The 20,574-nt window shown below is 36.6% G+C and overlaps 1 protein-coding gene across 1 annotated transcript in view; it reads right to left on the reverse strand.

Moving 5' to 3' along the window:
• cntnap3 (contactin associated protein family member 3) overlaps window positions 1-20,574 on the reverse strand; it is a 438,191-nt gene that overhangs the window by 28,524 nt on the left and 389,093 nt on the right. The window contains exons 20-21 of the mRNA XM_088910414.1: window positions 12,030-12,163; window positions 11,432-11,519 (exon numbers count right to left, since the gene is read on the reverse strand). Coding sequence (XP_088766540.1) covers window positions 11,432-11,519; window positions 12,030-12,163 — 222 coding nt within the window. The remainder of the gene's footprint in view (window positions 1-11,431; window positions 11,520-12,029; window positions 12,164-20,574) is intronic.

A 20,574-nucleotide genomic window follows, 5' to 3' on the forward strand; every position in this document is an offset into this window, starting at 1 on the left:
TATCAACTACAGTATGTTTGAGTGGAGGATGGGGGAAAAGAGTTGTGGGCCAACACCTCACTAGAGAGGGGGGGATAAAAGAGGAGGAAACCATTTTATCATAGACATCTGGGGTTTTAAATTGAATGCAAGAATCAAGCTAAACGTATCACACCCTGACAGCCAGCAACTCAAAGTCCTCTGTTTCCCCAGTATACGATAACATTCTCCCAAACAATTTCATTCAAACATGCTTGGGTTGCTTGTTAGTACACCCCACACTCTGTTAATCTTCCACTAAATCCACTCAATCATCCAATTGATCCCCTCCATTCAATACCATTTACCCAACTTCATCAGTGCTCTGACATCATGAGATTTTTCAGGAAGTGCTGCACTTCATCTCTGCTCTAAAGAACACGTCAGCCTGAAAGCCTGAAACCCAGAAGGATTTTGAAACCTGGGACCAGTAACCCTAGACCTAGAACCAGGAACCTGGAACCTGGAATCTCCCCTCGGACGCCTACTTTAAGTTTCACAACTACATTCTGCTTTCACTCATCCCCCTGTCACAAACTCTGATATCCTGTGCCTCGGCTTTCTTCGAGAGCTGATGAGATTACAGAGTGTCTGCTCTTGGATCTCTATCAAAGACAGCGGCTGTCAGCCTCATCAATCCATGGCATAACAAAACTATACTACTATATTTTAATATCCATGGCCTTGTTCAAGTTTCAAATTTCAAGGTAAATCTTGGGTTTTACATACAATTATTACATATATTCATCTGCAAAACTGTCTAGTCATCCTTAGGGGAAAACTCAGTGTGCATCAGCCTCCCATGGGATTTCTGTCTCTATTATCAGTTCCTAGATTACATTAAACTTAATATGAACATGCTTATTCAGCAGAAGTATGGAAAAGTCAGCTAGTCTGTTCTGTGTACTACTAATTTACATTTTATCCTAGATTTTTATGCTCATATTGAACATATTACCACACTGATTAAGCAGAATAACGGGAAGAAAGCATTTTTTAAAAAATTAACTTACAAAAGTAACTTACAGATGCAGCCATTCAAAATGATCGGGTTATACCGTGGTTAAACGCGTTATTATCCTAAATGTTACACCCCTTTACCCCTAGACACTTGGGGTCATAACATTATTGGGGGCTCGTCCAGGATATCAAATTCCCGTCCTAAGGATTTTTTTTTGTGTTGCAGAATTTTGGTGCTGGTACAGGATTTTGATTTGTGGATTGTGTTTTGGCAAGGTACTGTAGTTATGGCTACTTTTGATTTGCGAAAGTTTGTGGAGGAACCTTCCTTTGAGCAGCTGGATAAGTGTAGGAAGGATGAATTGCGCCAAACTGCTGATCACTTCCGGATTCAGGTTTCGACGCAAGCTCTTAAAAGGGACATCAAGAGAGCTGTGATGGATAGGTTGGTGGAGTTAGAGGTCATTGCACTAGTGAGCAAGGACGCCGGTTCTCCTGGGGCTGGTGCTAAACCTGCTATGGTTGTGGAAGAACAGGACGAGGTGCAGGGGGTGGCTGAAGACTTAGCGGAGGCTGAGGTCAAGGCCACCTTGCCTCCCTTTGAACCGTTCTCTCCGGTCTCCACTGGGTCAAAAAGCGATACTCGCCTGAAAGTTCGTTTGGCCCGCTTGCACATGGAGGCGCAGGAAAAAGCCCAAGTACGCCAGGCAGAATTTGACTTGCGCCTTGCAATTCGTAAGATGGAGATTGAGGCGGAGAAAGAGGTTAAGCTCCGACAGCTTGAGCTAGAAGCAAGAAGGAATGCTCCTGCTATGCAGCCGACCCACTCCGAAGCCTCTAGTGTGTCTCCTTTGCAAGATCCACTCTCTACCACCTTTGATGTAAGTAAGCACATTGCTTTAGTTCCTCTGTTTAGGGAGACGGAAGTTGATTCGTACTTTGGTGCATTCGAGCAAATTGCCACATCACTTCGTTGGCCTAAGGAGGTTTGGTCACTGCTTTTGCAGTGTAGATTAGTGGGCAAAGCTCAGGAAGTTTGTTCTACACTTTCTTTAGAAGAAAGTTTGAATTACAATACTGTGAAAGCTGCTATCTTACGGGCTCACGAATTAGTCCCTGAGGCTTATAGACAACGCTTCCGAAATCATCGTAAAGTGTCAGACCAGACATTTGTTGAATTTGCTAGAGAGAAGGGCACTCTCTTTGATAAATGGGTTGTAGCAAGTAAAGTGAGCGACTTTAAGTCATTGCGCGAGTTAATGCTCTTAGAGGAATTTAAGAACTGTTTGCCTGAACGCATTGTTGTGTATTTGAATGAGCAAAAAGTAACTAATTTATCGCAAGCCGCTGTTTTGGCAGATGAGTTCGTGCTCACTCATAAGAACGTTTTCATGTCCGCACGTGTGGAGAAGACTTTGACTATCCAAGTTCTCAGTCTCAGTCTCTCCAAGTAAAAACTAGTTCCTTATGTCCTAAAGAGGAGCGTGAATGTTTTTATTGTCACAAGAGAGGTCATATAATTGCAGATTGTTTGGCCCTAAAACGTAAGCAGCAGCAGCATCAGCAGCAGGAAACAAAGAGTGTAGGGTTTAGCAATGCTGTTTCCCGTGTTCCTGTTCCTTTGACTATTGAAAATACTCCTGACCCTTGTTATGAACCATTTCTTATGAATGGATTCGTTTCACTAACGGGTAAACAAAAAGATCAGAAACCAATTCAAATATTAAGAGATACTGGAGCAGCCCAGTCGTTTATTATTGTTGACGCACTGCCTTTGTCTGATCAATCTTTCTGTGGTTCGAGTGTATTGGTTCAAGGCATCGAAACGGGTTGTATGAAAGTGCCTTTACACCATGTCCATCTACAATGTGGTTTAGTTACTGGATTTGTTAGAGTTGGGGTACGTCCTTCGCTACCCGTTAAAGGGGTAACTCTTATTCTAGGAAATGACCTGGCTGGGGGTAGAGTATAGCCTATTGTTTGATTGGTTTTGATTCTTCATTGTCCAAACATTAGATGTTTGTTTTTATGGGTGGGGGTGTTACGTCCCAGTGTGTGTTCTGTGTGTGTTTTTTCTGTTATGTCCACACTGCTGACCCTTGATTGTTCTCCCTTCCCCATTGGCCAACCATCACACCACTGTTTCAATATGATGTCATCATCAATCAGCTCTCAACCAATCAGAACACATTTTATTCACTATATAACATGGAGGCTTTCAGCAAGGAGAGGCCTTTTGTTTGACTTCGGTCCCGTTTGGTTTTGGTTATCGCTTTGCTTCGCTTCGCTTCTGGTTATTGCTTCGACTTCGTTTGTTGGTTTGTTTTGCTTTGTGTGTGTGTATTTTCGTATAGCTTCGGCTTTGTTGTTTTGTTGTTTTTTTTGTTAGTTTCTTTGTATTTTCGTTTGTTTGTGTGTTCATCCTTGTTTTGCCATTACCTTGCCCCAGTGTTACATGTTCAACTTTTGTGTTCTTTTGTACCCTGCTCCTGTTGATTACTCTTGTTTTCCCTTATTTGTATTCCTGGTTCACTTGTGTTTTTGTGTGAACTTTTGTATATAAGGTTAGTTTAGGTTGTTGGGTACACTTACACACTTAGTTGATTTTGTATTAGTACACTAGTTTAGTACGGGTGAGTGCCATTTGTCTTGTATGGTTTTGGGTAGTCAGTGCAGCTTAGCTAGGGTGTTGAAGACGCCGAAGACTGTGTGTTTCGGGTTTTCTTTTGTAGTCAGATTAGCTTTCCCTCACTGTCCTAGCCAGCTCCATTTTGTTTGTTATTTTCTTTCCTTTGGCACCACTCTAGTTCCTTACCCTTGTTATCATACTTCCTAGTCCCTCACCAAAACCCCCCTGCTTCCAAAAGAATTATCCTAAATGTTACACCCCTTTTCCCCTAGACACTTGGGGTCGTAACAATATTAATTTAGGAACATAAACATATCACTGTATGCAAACTGTACTGTATATGGCTGGTCTTGGTATTTTAAAGAAAAAATACACACCATTATTCCATTTCTCCCTAAACATTTTAAGCATCACAGTCTTACATGTGGTTATTTCAAAAACGTTTTTACATGCTCCTTGCTCCTTGCTCCTACTGTACGTTTATAACGGTATAACTATATTCATGTACTGTTGCACAAACAGTAGTATAAGACTTTCCATTGAGATGTGTTTGTCACACGACTGCCTCGGTGGTGTGAGAGCTTAAGTGACTGACTTATAACCCAGAGGTTGAGTGTTCAAACCCAGCTGTCGCAGTCAGTTTTCTTTTAACAAATAAACATTTCTTTGAAAAACTAAAATAACAAATATTATTGGCATTATATAGACATTTTTTATATTTCAAATATCACAACATGTTCGTACTGTATGTACACACCGGTACCGCAGGTTGTACTGTATGGCGCAAATCCACGTGAGCCCGAAAGCCCTACATTAATGTGCATTCGCCTGGCGCTGCGCGGTTGTTATCGCATCTCTCTCTCTCTCTGTCTACATTGTTTGTAAACAAACCGGTTTCACAGGTATTTTCAAAGTAGAATAAGGGCAAGTCCACCTCCCCCACTCACATGTTTTCTTAGAAAAACAGATTCACAACGCGAAGCTGTGTCAGTCTTCTGTGTAAAAAAAATCGGTTTGAATACCATGGGTGCTGGTTTTAAGACGCTGCTGAGTAAAGAATAGGAATTTTCCTGCTGTCAGCAGTATTGTGTATATAGTTGACCCTTACCGGAATGAAAACAGGACATAAAGAAAGGGTTTCAGAAATCAAACAAAGCTTTATTCCTTTGTTTTGTGGTCTGGGTAATTGGAGGCTACGCTGTTATGCTTCCTATGGTGATATACGGGTTTTTCGCATGAAGCCGTATTGAGCAGTATTTCTCGTGTTAAGAAAGTTAGGTGTTAGCATAAACTATTAGTAATCAATAATATTAAATTTAGCACTGTAATAAATTGTGCTAATAATAAATTCTATTATACTCTGAGAATGTAGGGGGAGGAAAAATGCCCGTGGTCTTTTCACTGATAAACTTGTGTTAACAAAAACTACAGTATGCAATTACCAATTTAGATACATGATTCCATATTATATTCCCTATTAATCAAATTCTAAAAGTATGCTTCTGTTTACTCCGATATTGAGTGTATTCACAGAAAAGCTTAAAACTATCACTTTTCTCACAAAGTACTGTATACTGTATAAATGTACAGTAACATGGTCAGAAGGAGCAAGGAGCATGTAAAAACATTTCCGAAATAACCACATGTAAGACTTTGATGCTTAAAATGTTTAGGGAGAAATGGAATACTGGTGTGTATTTTTTCTTTAAAATACCAAGACCAGCAATATACAGTTTACATAATATGTTTGTGTTCCTAAATTAATATCGTTTATGACCTTCAGATGTGTTATGCTCCTATTCTTTTTATGCTCAGCTGCTAAAATTTCTAAATTTTTTGCTAAAAATTGTAAAATCCCATATAAATATTCAATACTAAGCGGATTGAAACATGCACAGTAAAGAGATTAAATGATTAAATCTTTCCACGACCGACCAACGCACCACGAGTGCCCCTGTCGGTCATTTTGGCCAGCCAATCACGGGTTTGTACCGTGCACTTTGAATGGTTGCATCTGTATGCCTTTGTTTAAATGGCATTTGTAAAATACTTCCATGATTTGTAGATGTGGGGTGGATTACTTTTGTTGTTTTTTGGTTAACCCTTAAATAGGTATTTCATAATTCAAACTTATTTTTCACCAACACACTAGCAATATTTCAAATACAATGTTTTAATATGATAATACTTAAATTTCATTGTTACTTGTCTTTGTTTATGATTTGTGTTACTCCCATAGCTTTCAATTTAGATAGTGTATTTTCTGCATCTGCTTAAAGTTTACAGATATTACACATAGTTTTCAGTAACTTTGCAGATATTAATCAAATTCAAGAATTTGCAACACAGTATTTATCCATTAATCTGCATTATCCAGTTTAATATACTAAAGTTCTCCATTATCCGCTTATACACTGACCATGTGTCATATAGCGCGATCTTGTAAACCTTCGCAGTATTAAAGGAAATGTACATACTGTAACTGCATAAAGTACTATGGTAATATTGTGTAGTAAAGCCACTTCAACTTAATTGTGACTCAGATTATGTTTAGTGATTGAGCTTAATATATTACAAATGTAGGGTAAAATTTCTGATTACACTACCTGAATAATCGAGAGTGATTGATTATACAGTATTAAACAAATTTAACAAGTTGAATATTGTATTTGTACTCAACAATGTTATATGACAGAAAGTCATAGAGAAAGGAAGTGATTGGAAGCTTATTGTAATTGAAAGGATTTTCTTTTTTCTTCTTGCTTTTGAAAATACATGTGTTCCAGAACCAGACAGAGTAGGATCTTCATATAACACAAGTAGGCTGTCTTTAAACAAGTCAAAGTTTTGACATCTCAGGTCATGAGTCATGCAAGATGGCAACCAGAAGTGTATTCTTTCAAAATCTTCTTCTCATGGATTACTGCTTGCATAAAAGTCTTTGCAAACTGTTTGAAAAAAAATCATCAGGACTTCTATAATAAGTGTTAGAAATTCTGCACCTGAAAAGTCATGTAAATTATTTTAACAACAGATCATAAACAGTTTTTGAGAAATGTAGCCTATCACCTGCTGTATGGTGAATGGTGTATGCTGTATGGTGATTTCTGAAGTAGAGGGAAATTAATTAAAAGAAGAAAAGAGGTGAGTTAGTCCATTGAAGCAGAACCTTAACCTGTATGAGCTGTAGGCTTATAATATCCAGAATTTATTCCTTTGTTTAAGTGCCTTGTTCTCTAAAGAATCCATATTTTTCTAGTGGCATTGAAAAACAATTTACTGTATTTTCAACACAGTTATACAGCTTCTATAATGCGTTTCACTTCAAAAGAAAATTAGAGGGATAATTTTTGTGGCATGTATACCTAAAGAAATATTAGACAAAATCAGATTGAATTGAAGGTATTATAGATTTACTATGCTGGGAGGAAGCTGAAAACGTTGGATTCATTTCTCTATCTAAACCTCTCTTTCTCAATGCTATTCTACCTCTCTGCTATTCTGCCTGTACTACAGAGAAGTCAAACCTGTCCCCTGTCTACTTTACTACTCTCTGCTTCCAGTTTACTGGAAAGAACAGAATATCACAATGCTTCACAGTGTAGAAGAGGCTTAACAGGACTTCACAGCGCCCTACTGACTTGGTGTGCTATGTCCTATGATTTCTATGACCTCTTCTTTCTTTGTAACCCTCAGCACCCACTCTAAGTTGATTCCCTGTCTTCTGTCCCCCTCTCTCTTCCAGCTTGTAATCTACTGCAATAAAGAGAGAAAAATAAATTACATTTAGGACCATTTTCAAATTATTAAAATTCAATTGAACAGTATAATTGTGTATCCTCTGGTACTCTCATATTGTGTTTATCCACCTAGAAACTTTATATAAATACACATTTTCACTATATTTCAAAGTAGAACACATTCGAGTTTAATCTGTCCCAAAAACAGCACAATGAATAATAAATCCAAATGAAATTGGATACACAATTTTAAAGATAAGTATGCCTAATACTAAACATATTTAAATTAAAGATTATTTCAACGGTCAATGCACAAATGTCGGTCCTCAATGTCTTCAATGGCAATAAAGCACGTCTCTTTAGAATCTCAAGAAAAATAAAATAATTGAGCATTTTACTATTAGCATACATTCAAAAAAGTGCTTTTGTGTCCTTTGTGCCCTAATCACATGCATATTCATAAATCTCAGGTTGAATTATAATTCCTTAAATGAACACAGAACTGTGTGGTGTCTCTTGTCCTCTTGCTCATTCACTTTTGCACATGCACTATAAAAAAAGGCAGACTGGAGCCTGGTGGAACTAGAAAGCCACCATCTCTCTTGATTAGAAAAACTAATCTATCCAATAAGAAATCATGTTACATATCAGGTGGGGAGGTGTAAAGACTATGGATACACACCACACTGGAGGATGCTGAAAGGCCTTTTCTCCCTTACCTTAAAAAAATGTGATAATCCTTAACACCTCAGATAGTGGCAGTTAGAAAATAAAATCTGAAATTTATCTTTATCAATGAACACCTGACATCACAATTTAGCACTGTCACCAACTTTCATTCTAAACATTTTTTAATGCTGTTTTTCAGTGTGTTTTATTTAATTGAATATTCATATCGACAGATTACCTAAGATACACACCTAAGAAACTACAACTGCATGCTTGCCTGCTATAACACTTTGGCTAGTTAACTCCAAACCTTTTAAGTATAATACTATTACAACTAAGACCTATTTCCTTTCATTTATTGTTGATAAATGTCCCTTAACACTACCTTCTGCTGTTTAAAACTGTTCAAATTTTAAATTTGGTACATAGTTTAGTTTTCTTAGCAAGTCTCTATAAACATTGATAGTATTGATTTATTACTTAGTAGATTTACTCCATTTAGAATAGGGTGACCAGAACATCACATGCACATTGTTTGCAACTTTTCTTACTATATGCATAGGATAATATCAATTCTAAAAATGCAACTATTTTAACTGACTTGCACAAGGGTGGTTGACCATGGTGGGCCCTGGCTTCCTTCTGTCAGTCTTGACTTCTGATGTGATATTGTCAACCGGTGCACACCAAAATATTTGGTAACTCTGGACACTGAGATTTTAGCCCTCATTATCCAATTGGCATCCTCCCTTCTACTTGAAGTAATTGTGGCTTTTTGGTGCACCCATTATTACTCTGATTTTTCTGCAATTATTAGCGGTGTTATGCAGCCCTTAAGGGCTGGTACATCCCTGAAGTACCATACCATTTATGGAAATTTATTCCCCTTCCATTATTGGGAAGGCTGAATGGGACACCAAGGAGCTGATCGTTGATTTCAGAAAACTGCAAAATGGACATGCCCCTATCCACTTCAACGGGACTGAAGTGGAAAGGGTCAGTAACTTCAAATTCTTTGGCGTCCATATCACCGAGGACCTCACATGGTCTCTTAATGCCACCTATCTGATTAAGAAAGCGCAACAGTGCCTGTACTTCTTAAGACGGTTGAAGAGCTAAGATATCTCCCCAGATCCTCACTAACATTTACAGATGCACTACAGAAAGCACACTGACAGGTTGCATCACAGTGTGGTAAGGCAACTGCAGTATTGCTGACCGCAAAGCCCTAGAGCGGATGATGAAAACTGCCCTCTCCCATCCATCCAGGACATTTATGACAGACAGTGCTTGAGGAAAGCTCTAAGCATCATCAAAGATCCCATACACCCCAGCTACAGACTGTTTGACCCTCTACCATCTGGAAAACGGTACCGGAGCATTTGGGCCCAGACTACTAGACTCAGAGACAGTATTTCATTCTGTTGATGTATGATTTTGCACATCTGATGTTGTTTTGCACATTACCTGTTACCTGTTGTTGTTTTGCACATTGCCTGTTGTCTCTGTCTTTCTTTTCTTATACAATTGTATTGTTGTTTTTTTGTACTACTTACCGTTAGAGAGCTAGCTGAATACCATTTTGTTATACCATTGTTATTATAACATATACCTGTATATGAGTATAATGACAATAAACTTGAACTTGAATTAGCAGCTGCAAATTGCAGTGGAGTGGCTGTGTGCTCCTTGGGAGCACATACACAGTAGACAGAGACAGGAGGAAGTAGTCTTATAGGGAAAGACACATGAGCCTGAGGACTGAAGCCATCAGCAAATTAATACATTGGTAAGAATGTTATGTTAATAACAGTCATTGATTTTGCACATATCACCCTAAAATAAAACTGTCCATAACCATTTTAGTGTTATTGACATTTTATAGTTATTGATTTTGTATTTTGACTCTAATATTATTTTTAAAGGTTGTTAAGTAATTCTTTGAACCACTACACATTTCAAATAATACTCAATGTATATTTTTTGGTGGTTGGAACAGAAGAAGTATTCATAAAGCCTTTAGTTTTTAGACTATGGTTTAATGTTGTGTGACCATTCATATAAATGCACAAGTTAGGAAAGACATATTTTTAATTGCCTACCTAGCACTACTATCAGTTTGAAGACTAGTGTAGTATACAGAAAACAATATTCTATATGAGGCTGTTGCACATTCATTTCCTTAATGACATCCTATACTGAACAACACTCCCTGCCACCTTGCTATCAATACTTTTTCAGACAATTCTGTATCTCCCACATACAGTACACACAAATCAAAGCTGAGTTCCCCATTACTTTATCACTGGCAGCACCAGTGCCATTATTTTTAAACATGTTGAAATCTAAACATAAAAACATAATTTAATACAACCTATGGCACAGATGAAAATTGAACTCAAAATCAACTCAAAATGAACAAAATGTGTGGAAAAAAACAGTTAAATCATTGTAGTTTACAAATTAAAAAACTAACAACATTGAAATGGGTAATGCATCTGTTACTTCTATGGTAGATAATCCAAGAACAACAGGGAACTGCATGTACAGTATTATGTATCTACTTAATTTCATATTAACCAGTTTTCTGAATTTCTCCCATCAGTAACAAAGTGCAGATTCTCTTTACTTTTACTTTGCTGATTTTGTTATTTGTGTATTTAGTGGGCTGTTTGATAAGTTATTCTGAAAATAAATGCTAATCAACCTAGGCCTTTTTGAAAGGAGTCACATTGAATGATGATTAAAACTCTATACTACCAGATACATGCTGGAAATTACTTCATATAAGCTTCAGATGAAATACATTCAGCTTAATTTCATTTTGCATGACCATAATATTATGTTAACATTAACACATGCTGTTTTGTTTTAAAAAAAGGTTTAAACAATTATTAAACATTTAATACAAACATTTAACAGCTTTCTAGTGAGTAAACCATTAACATTTAACGTTATTCCTGCTACACAAAAATAACCACATAACCCATTTAAGATCCAAACATAGAACTGTAGGTGTCATTCTCATCTCCCTTTAGTTACATTAAATTCACTCCCATTGAACAAGCTGAAGACATTAACATTATTTGTAGTTTTCTGGTTTTATAAATTATTTCTCTTTGTAAACAGGCCAAAATATTACAGGATTATTTCAGGCCTTAAAATAGTTGTAGATTGTTAGTAACAAGATTAAAACCAATTTGAGAATTACAAGTTATAAGTGAAGATGTACTTTCTTAAGTAGCATTGGTAGTGCATAGTATTTGCAATAATGCACAGAATCTCATCAAATAATGTTTCCAACTAAATATTATTTATATATGACTGTAAAGTGTAAATAATTATATCACTGTAGGAGGTTCAAGATGCAAAACCCATAATAATATATACATATATATTTTATAGACTTACTTACCATAAACTTTCCCTAAAACTATAGACCTTATGGCATTAAACTCAGAATCGGCTGAAAGGCTGAATTCTTCTCTTGGATATTGGTCAACCTACAAACAGCAGATAAGAGATCAAATGCACCATACAGTATTTTTCTCTTGAGAGAGAATTTGACACATACATGATTCAAATTATTCAAGATGTATTCTTCCAATGAAAAGATTTTAATTAAACCCGTTTTTCAAAGTACCTCTAACACTTCATTGCTTTAGTGTTACAGTAAGTCACTGTCTTTCAATTAAACTTAAAGACACAAGACAAATTTTAATAAAGTATTCACATCTAATGTCAGTTGATTATGAAAGTGTGCTTAATCACTGAGGCTATTTTATGGAAATCCCAACTTTGAAGTGTCAGATTCTAGTGAACAACCCTCACAGACCTTGAAATGCAATGAACAGTAATAGCCCAATTAGTGCCACAGACTTTCCACTGTGATTGATTAACTTGGTATTTAAAAATGTTTGACAATTTTACTTTCTAATAATAAGACATTTAAATAAAATATCTACAGTTCTAAAAGCAACAACCTATTGATAAAATATATAGTGTTTCATTACCTGTACTGAGAGTGCCTTTGCTTCTCTTTTGATTCTTACTGTATGAAGCTGTCCATTTGCCAGGTTTCGCAAGTTTATTCTGAATATTTCTGCATCTTTGTTATTTTCCAGTTTGTATTTTATATTTAAATGGCCTTTTGAAAGAAGGAAAACAAAAATGTCTGTTAAGATTAAAAGATTTATACATGATAATGTTACAAATGAGGGATAGTGAAAATGGTAAAAACCAGGAATTGACAGAGCAGTTAAGTCAATAAGTGAAATAATTATTCATAACTTGTAAGTGATTTCACCAGAATATCCCCAAGATGTGGGTATAAGTGGAGACACATGAATTATTTGTTCTCTGGTTCAGCTTTGGTGAAAAGAGCAATAATCCAGGCACACTTGGTTAAACAAATATTTATTACAATGACGAGACACAAACTACACTGCACACAACAAGATACACAACACACAAGTTACACTATGTACAGTGTAGCGGCAAGGCTTATTAAAAATACAGGAATTAAGTTTGCTGCTCCCTTGCCAGTCTCTCTCTCCCTCATCTCACTGGTGCTGGATACAGAGAGGCCATTCCATTTGGTTCACAATTAAGGTGTTTTCTAGTTGAAAGAGTGTCCTGATAAAGAACAACTCCCAAAGCTGAGACACATCAGCCACCCTAATGAATGGTCATCTCTGGTGCCTCACTGTCTGGGAGATTCCGAGGGAGAGTCTCATTCAAAGTTGTTTACAACTCTAAAGTCAGAGTGCATTGTTACTCATCATCAGCCAATCAAGAACTGGTAGGGCAGGTAAACCCCACGTGGGTCTCAGATGCCCACAAAACTTTAAACCAATGAACGACCGTAGTTCCTCCAGGTAAAACAGGCAGCACAGAGCCCAGAAAGTGCGCCTCCTGGACATTCTCAGACTCAGCTCCTCCTGTACATCCTCAGACTCAGCTCGGACAACCACGTAACGGCCAGTGTGTTCAAATGCCAGGACTTTCCTTTGATCTAAGAGTCGAGAACGGAGGTTGCCAGCGCGTAACCAAAGGATTCACCTGAGGTTAGCCAGCAGCAAGCCTAGTGAACCCACCGTGAATGCTCACCTGATCAACAAGTGAACTACGTTCAGAACTGTGGACAGCTGAATGTCAATATTCAGAACTCGCACTACATCAGGAACCAACCGGTCTTCTTCCTGTCTAAAGAGTGTGACCTGCTTGGACCCGCAGTCACTTTTCTCCTGTGCACAAACTCTGCTAGTAAAGCCAACACTAACTAGCCAGTCTTCAGAGAGCATCAGCAGCGTATCGCAGCAGGAATCTCTCCCTCCTTCTCCCACACCACCAGCCGCACCGGCCACTGCTTGGCACCAGGCCAGAGAGTGCCAATTGGACACAGCAACAAGCCTGCCACTGTTTCTTTGCATCCGTGGGAGATCTGAATCCCCACAGTTCGGATGAGTATTCAACCTTCTGCATTACAGCTCGAGAATTCAATTGTTACCTCAACCTCAGTTGATATCAATTTAATTCCTATGAGTGATGTACTTGCTTTTGAGTATCTAGTGTAGAAGTTGTAATCCAAGTTCATTTACAAAACGGTCTAAATGAATGATATACTGAATGTATGTCCCTCTTGGTTTGTAACTCTTCGTGATTGAATATATATCCTTTTGTATTCTGCTAACCTTTACTATAAGATCTGTTATGTTTATATGCACATTTTATGTATTAATAAATGTATTCTCGTGTATTAGTATCCATGTGTGCGTTGCTTGAGTTATCCCCCAAGGTTGGTTTTCTAATATCCATCAAATAATTATTTTGTGACTTACTGCTACAATTAATAATTGTCCCAGTAAATGCACAAAACCCCTACATTTATTGGTGCCTAGTGAGAGGATGCCTACAACAGTATTCACAAACAAGCTGTTTCAGAGGCCTAACATTATCACCCAGGAAAACCCCAGACTTCTACTAAATATGAAACTCTTAATGCCTACAGTGGCCAAATAAAAGATAAGTTGCCTTTCTAAATGAATACAATGCAACCTGTAGTTAAATCTCTCTCTCTGCACCCCGGATGCCACCAAATAAATGGGAGCCTATCTCCCTGTTTTAGAAATGCACCCTAAGCAGAAAAGACGTTTCTAACCGAGGTATATTTTACTGAGGAAACCCAAATTTCCAAAAAACACAGAATAGCAACCTTTCTTTTTAGCAAGACTTAAATACTTAGCTTGAGTCAAGTTTTGTTTGGATGATCATGAAGTAGGATCTCTAGGCTGGCTCAAGCTTCAAGTTCCAGTTCCTCCTGACTCCTTTCTTGCCTCTCTTCTACCCTGCTTCTCCTTCATCGTTCTCCACTGTGCTCTTAAAGTGATCTTATATACTGTTTACTGTATGTACTGCTCATTAACAATCATTAACCCACAACATAGGTATGCCAAGGTAAACTATATAATGGTTTCTGATCAAGGGACCCCCATCTCAACAAACATCCTCTCTGCTTTGAAGCTAGAAATGTTGACTCTGATTGTATGTGTCACAATCTGCAGTGTATATTGAGACTTATTAAAAACAGGTGATTTGACTTCTTATTGAAATATTTATTTTAAGATATTTAAAGTCAGAGGCTGAATGAAACCTAGAGGCCCAGATACTCATCATGAATCTGGATCACAGTTGTATGCACTGTACAGTCTTTGTGTGAAGATGGGAACACATGTTTTGGTCATGATACCATGGAAATTGTATTATATTATTATGTGGAATTATTTTCTTTTTTATTATTTGTAATTACATAATGGAATAGATTAATATTTTCAACACATTTACTCTTAGGTGGTACATTTAAATGTTTACTTAATAGTTTTTGGAGGGTCAGGAATTTATATTTTAAAATATTATATAAAACATTATGGTAAATAGAGATCTGCTTTTAGTAAAGTCAAGTTAATGTTGGTCACCCAAAATTCTCTGGTACAGTTAAAAATGAATGAATTCACAGTATACACAGAAAATAATGTTCTTCTTCAATACCTTTTTTGACATCATTTTAACATAAAAGTTTCTAGTAGATAGTAGATAGTAGTAGTAGATAATTCTGTTTCCAGTATACTTACAGTAAAAGTATTACATATACATCCATTTTCTAACTGTGTTATCCAACACAGGGCCACAGGGGAGCATGAGTCTATCCTGGCAGGCAAAAGGCGCAAGGCAAGATACACTAATTAATCCTAGGAAAGACACTGACCCAAACACGCACACACTCCCACCAGGGCCAGGGTCTTTGGACCTTGGAAGAAAACTGGAACACCTGGAGGAAATCCATGTGAACACTTGGAGAACATGTTCAGCCAGCAGCCATATCACCCTGCAACTCACAACTGGCAACCCACTGAAGCTAAGCAGGTGTGAGCCTGATAAGTACCTGGATAGGAAACCTCCTGGGAAAGCTAAGGATGCCTGGGAGGGGCCAATAGGGGGTGCTCATCCTGTGGTCTGTGTGGATCCTAATGCCCCAGTGTAGTGATGAGGACGCTATACTGTAAAAAAGGCACTGTCCTGGTCTTGACTCTCTATGGTCATTAAAAATCCCAGGATGTTTCTCGAAAAAGGGAGAGGTGTTACCCCAGTGTCCTGGACATATTTCCAATTGGCCTTTACCAGTTACCTCCTAATAATCAATATCTATGAATTGGTTTAATTAACTTGTTCGCCTCCTCACTGATAGCTAGTGTGTGGTGAGTGTACTGGTGCACTATGGCTGCCATAGCATCAATCAGGTGTGTGCTGCATAATGGTGGGTGGAGGAGGATAGTTCCCATTACTTGTAAAGTGCTTTGAGTGGAGTGTCCAGAAAAGTGCTATATAAGTGTAAGGAATTATTAATTATTATTATTCTAATATACAAGCTCCACACAGACTGCACCCCAGGAATTAAACCTTGAGCTTCATTGCTGCTAGGTAGGAATGTTAGTCACTGCACCATCATGCCACCCTATTATTACATAATATTAAAACTTAAATAAAATTATTCAAATGCAGGTGTTCCAGCTGTGTGAATGGTTCAGGTATTTGAGCATTTCCCTATACTCCACACATTGTAATGTCTAGGAAGTTATTAAACTCAGAGGAAGCATACTGTATATTGAAGGAAGGACATGTGCCCTTCTACTGCAAAAATATATATGCAGCTACAGCTTTGAAGACATGACAGCAAAGTAAACATTTGACTACTGCATTGCTTCAAAAGGTCAGTACAACAGTGTAAATGCAGGACTCCCTTAAACTACATAATTATGTACTGTAAATCACCCCTCCCCCTTCAAACAGGTAGGAATGTTAAACAGTTAAAAATGTCAAAAAGTTTACTTCCTATATGAGATAGTATTAAATCTAAGATGCAAACCTTTAGTTCCATTTATTTTTTTAGTTGTTATGGAAACTGTAACATTATTATTGTGCCATATGGCGAAGCTTGTGCCACCACCTTTAAAAGAGGTGAACCCATGTGAATAGGTGACTGATTATGTAGTTCTGTTTGCTACGTTTACTACAATGATAATTGCTATTAATAGCCGTTTCTGTCTTACACTGATGTTTTTGGACTTTGGCCTCTCCCATCAAGTCAAATGAGTAACTCGTTAAAGTTTAACTTACTGTCCCTTTCATTCATTGTAAAATATTTTAATACACTGCTGAATATGCAGTATGCACTATATGTTGATGTGATGATTCTATCTAAAACTATTGTGTGTCAATTATTCTTGAAATAATTCAGGTGGGTAGACCTGAATTATTGGAAAGGACTCCCTTTACACCTGAATTGCACCTAAAGAAGGCTCCATGGCTGAAACGTTGTGTTTTGTCTTCTTTTTTCAGTATGGAATAAACCTATTACTTGTTCCTTTCTTGAAATAAGCATAGGCACAGAATATGTGAAAACCCATGATTAGCATCATATCTTTTTTAATGGAAACTGATCAACTTTAATCTTGTCATTCAAAGGTACGGTAAATGTTAATTGTTTACATCCTTTCACAACAGACACAATAAAAAAATTACATTTACTGAAAAAATGTTTCATTCAATCTATGGAGAAAAAAAGGAAAAACGAATATCTTGTAAAAATGAGTGTGGCTTCAAGAGTAAATATGGGGCGGGGGTTATATTTTACAGATATCAATAGTTTTTACTTGATTATTTTTTGTGTTAATCAAAAAAACTAATTCTGTTTGACTAGATTGTGGAGGCAGAACATCTTATAAAAGTGTGTCTTCTGTATATTCATTAAACTGCCAGTCTCATTTGACTACATGTAGTTTTTTTTCCCTCTTTTGAAACAAGCTTAGGGCTGGGAGTCAATTAAAACTGTTCACATTTCATATGAAGAGAAACTTGGCAGCTGTCACAAATGATGCAAAGCTCTTTGATCTGTCATAAGGGTTTTCTGAAGCTGTTGGACAAGGTTCCTAATTGGAAAGCCATGAGTTGATACAAATGATGAGCTTCTGACAGGCACGTTGGCCTTTATTCTTCTTTATTCTTCACTGTTTCTACTAAAAATATGCTTCTGTTTCTTACAATGTTAAAGTGGTTTGTACCATTCAATATCAGTACTGCCTAAACAATTTAAATATCGGTGTGCTTTAGGTGTCAAACAACATTCCTTAAAGTCCCAAGCATTTACAAGTTGTTCATAACTTTAAGATAAATCTACAGCCTTAATGTGGACAAAGATTGTGAACAAAGAACAATGAGTTCTGAAAATCTTTATAAAAATCTTCTGAGATTGATGTTTAGAAATGCATATAATATGAAGTTCAAAATTTTCATCTTTAATTTTCAGTCATTTTCATTTAATGTCAGTTCGCCAACTACCAGATTTCTGCATTAGTAGGCAATTATGATGTGATTGGAATCATTTAAAATACAGGGGCTAATAGAATGTTTTGTCACAAACAACTTTAGGTAGTTCACTGTATTCCAAAGACCAAAAAAGATTTTAAAAAAGGTGATCTTACTCAAGAACTTAGTCTATATGAATCAATGATTGTAGAATCCATATCGGTCAGATTTGCAATGACATACATGGATTCACTCCATTAAGCAAATCGAAGTCCGAAAGGCAGTGGCCCAAATGTATAAAAATATCATATAAAAGGAAATACGAGAAGAAACACTTTATGGAAAGTTAAAATTAAATTAATGAAGTATAATGATGATACAAGTACAAATTAAAATGTATGATATTTCCTTGTCATTACATTAAAAATTAATATTTTAGTGGAGGTTAAATGGGAATTTCCAGTACCAGATGAAAACTAAATGATGGAGTATAACGTCTCAAAATAATAATGGAAATGTTTTAGAGGCTAATATTTCCCTCAGGTATGCATCAGGGAATGAACAGAGAGCAAGCATGCACAAAGTTCTAGATTACATAATAATAGCATAGGAATGACACATACAGGTAGAGACACTAGAACATAAGCTACAGAAATCTCTAGAGCCTGTTGGTGTTTTACCAATGTATTTAAGGGAAAAAAGAGATGTTATTTTTAGGACATTAAGAATAATCTTCCAGCATTCTCTCAAAACAGAGATAATTCCAGCTGACTGGTAAATTGTTAATGCAGTAACCATCTTTACAAAGAGTGACAAGAAATGAACAAGATAAATGTTTTAAATAAAACTATTGTAATATATCAAGTCAATATTACATACAAGTAAATATTTTATTACATGCAAGATTATTAAAACAAATAGTAGAACTAGTAATTTATACAAGGTGGTAACAAAAACATAAACTATAAATATAAAATGGGAAGTTTCAAGTTTTAAGTGGCTTACAAGAAGGAATTTGATATTTATGTAAATATGTATGAGATAGTTATTATATTTATTTATGGGGAAGCAATATAAAGTCAAACAGAATGTTGGACTAAAAACTTCAAAGTGCACAATGTAAATCAAGGATACTATGTTAATATTGCACAATACTTTACTAAGACCTCATCGAGAATATTGTGTATAATTTGGTGCAAACAAAATACACAAAGGATATTGCTGCTCTGGAAGTCCAGACAATTGTGACTTAATACATTCCCAAGATCAAAGGCATTCCGTACAATGACATGCAAAATAATAACTGAATATTTCTGGTCTTGAACCTTTTTGGTCTTTGGTCTTCATGTATAAAAAATATTAAAAGGCATACACTAAGTCACCTCAACAGAATTCATGTGAATCAACACTGAAACACAAATTGCAGGACACAAGTCAAAAGTGTAGGGAAATACATTTCAAATACTTTTAAAACTGAAAACAGGAGGCACTTTCTACCCAAAGGTAAGTGGGAAAATGCAGCAAGCTACCCAGTCATATTGTTGAAGAAGAAGCATTGGCTATGGAATTAGCTATGGCTATGGTTTTGGAATGAAAACAGAAGATGTTAAATTGGCTAATATTTTCATAAACATTCTTATGTTCTTATGTACTGAATAGTAAACCGAATAGAGAACTTTATAAAGAAAAGACACAAATCATTATGAAATACAGGTTTAAATAACTGGGTAAACTATGTCACAAGTTAAACTAAATTTCTAATCCCTCAGGAACCACCCCATGTTTTTATAAAACTAAATAAAAATAGTACTAAGTGCAACATAATTGTGTTTAAAAACATACCTATTAACTCAAAAAATTTAACTTACAAGAATGTATAATGCAGTGATTCATTTCTGATTTTTAGAAATTTAAATTTGGAAGAAAGAGACTTTCATGTATCCTGTGGTATCTGTTGTTTCTGTCAGAATGAAAAAAGTGACATGCAGCGACCAAGAATATTGGCAATGCTTGTGTTTAAGTCTTAATTATATTAATATTTTTGTTACATTAAAGCACTTGTGAATAATGTTTCATACCATTATTAAAGATACTTTACTTAGTGCACAAATAGTTTTAATTTCAATTGCTGTTTTTTTAAAAAGAGATCTGTCTGCTCTGCTTTTGTTTTAGCACTACATTAAGATATGCCCAGGTATTAACAAGAAATCACTGTACCATTTGTGTAATATGCAAAGTTGGCTAATCATCCATCCATTTTCTAACTCCCTCTTCCAATTCAGGGTCATGAGAGAAATGGTGTCTATCCCAGCAATGCGTGCAAGGCAGGGTATCTGGATGGGACACCAGTACATTGCAGAGCAGACACACACGCACAAACACAGGCATGCACAAACACACTCACATCTAGGACCATTTTCCCCAGATTTCAATTAACCTACCAGTATGATTTTGGACCCAAGCGCCTGGAGAAAGCCCACACAAACATAGGAACATACAAACCCCACGGAGTTAGCACCAGTGCTACAAGGAAACAATCCTAACCACTGCGCAGCCATGACTGTGGGTTAATCAATCAAATAATAATTTTTACACTCGTAGTGAAGCTTTGAATTTTATCTGGACTTAGATTTAGGCTGCCACAGAACAACAGAAAAATAGCTGGTCTTGGCTTATGCCATGCTTTCTTTTGGTACT

This window comes from Atractosteus spatula, chromosome 3, assembly GCF_055471065.1.
Source record: "Atractosteus spatula isolate fAtrSpa1 chromosome 3, fAtrSpa1.hap1, whole genome shotgun sequence".
NCBI classification, from domain to species: Eukaryota; Metazoa; Chordata; class Actinopteri; order Semionotiformes; family Lepisosteidae; genus Atractosteus; species Atractosteus spatula.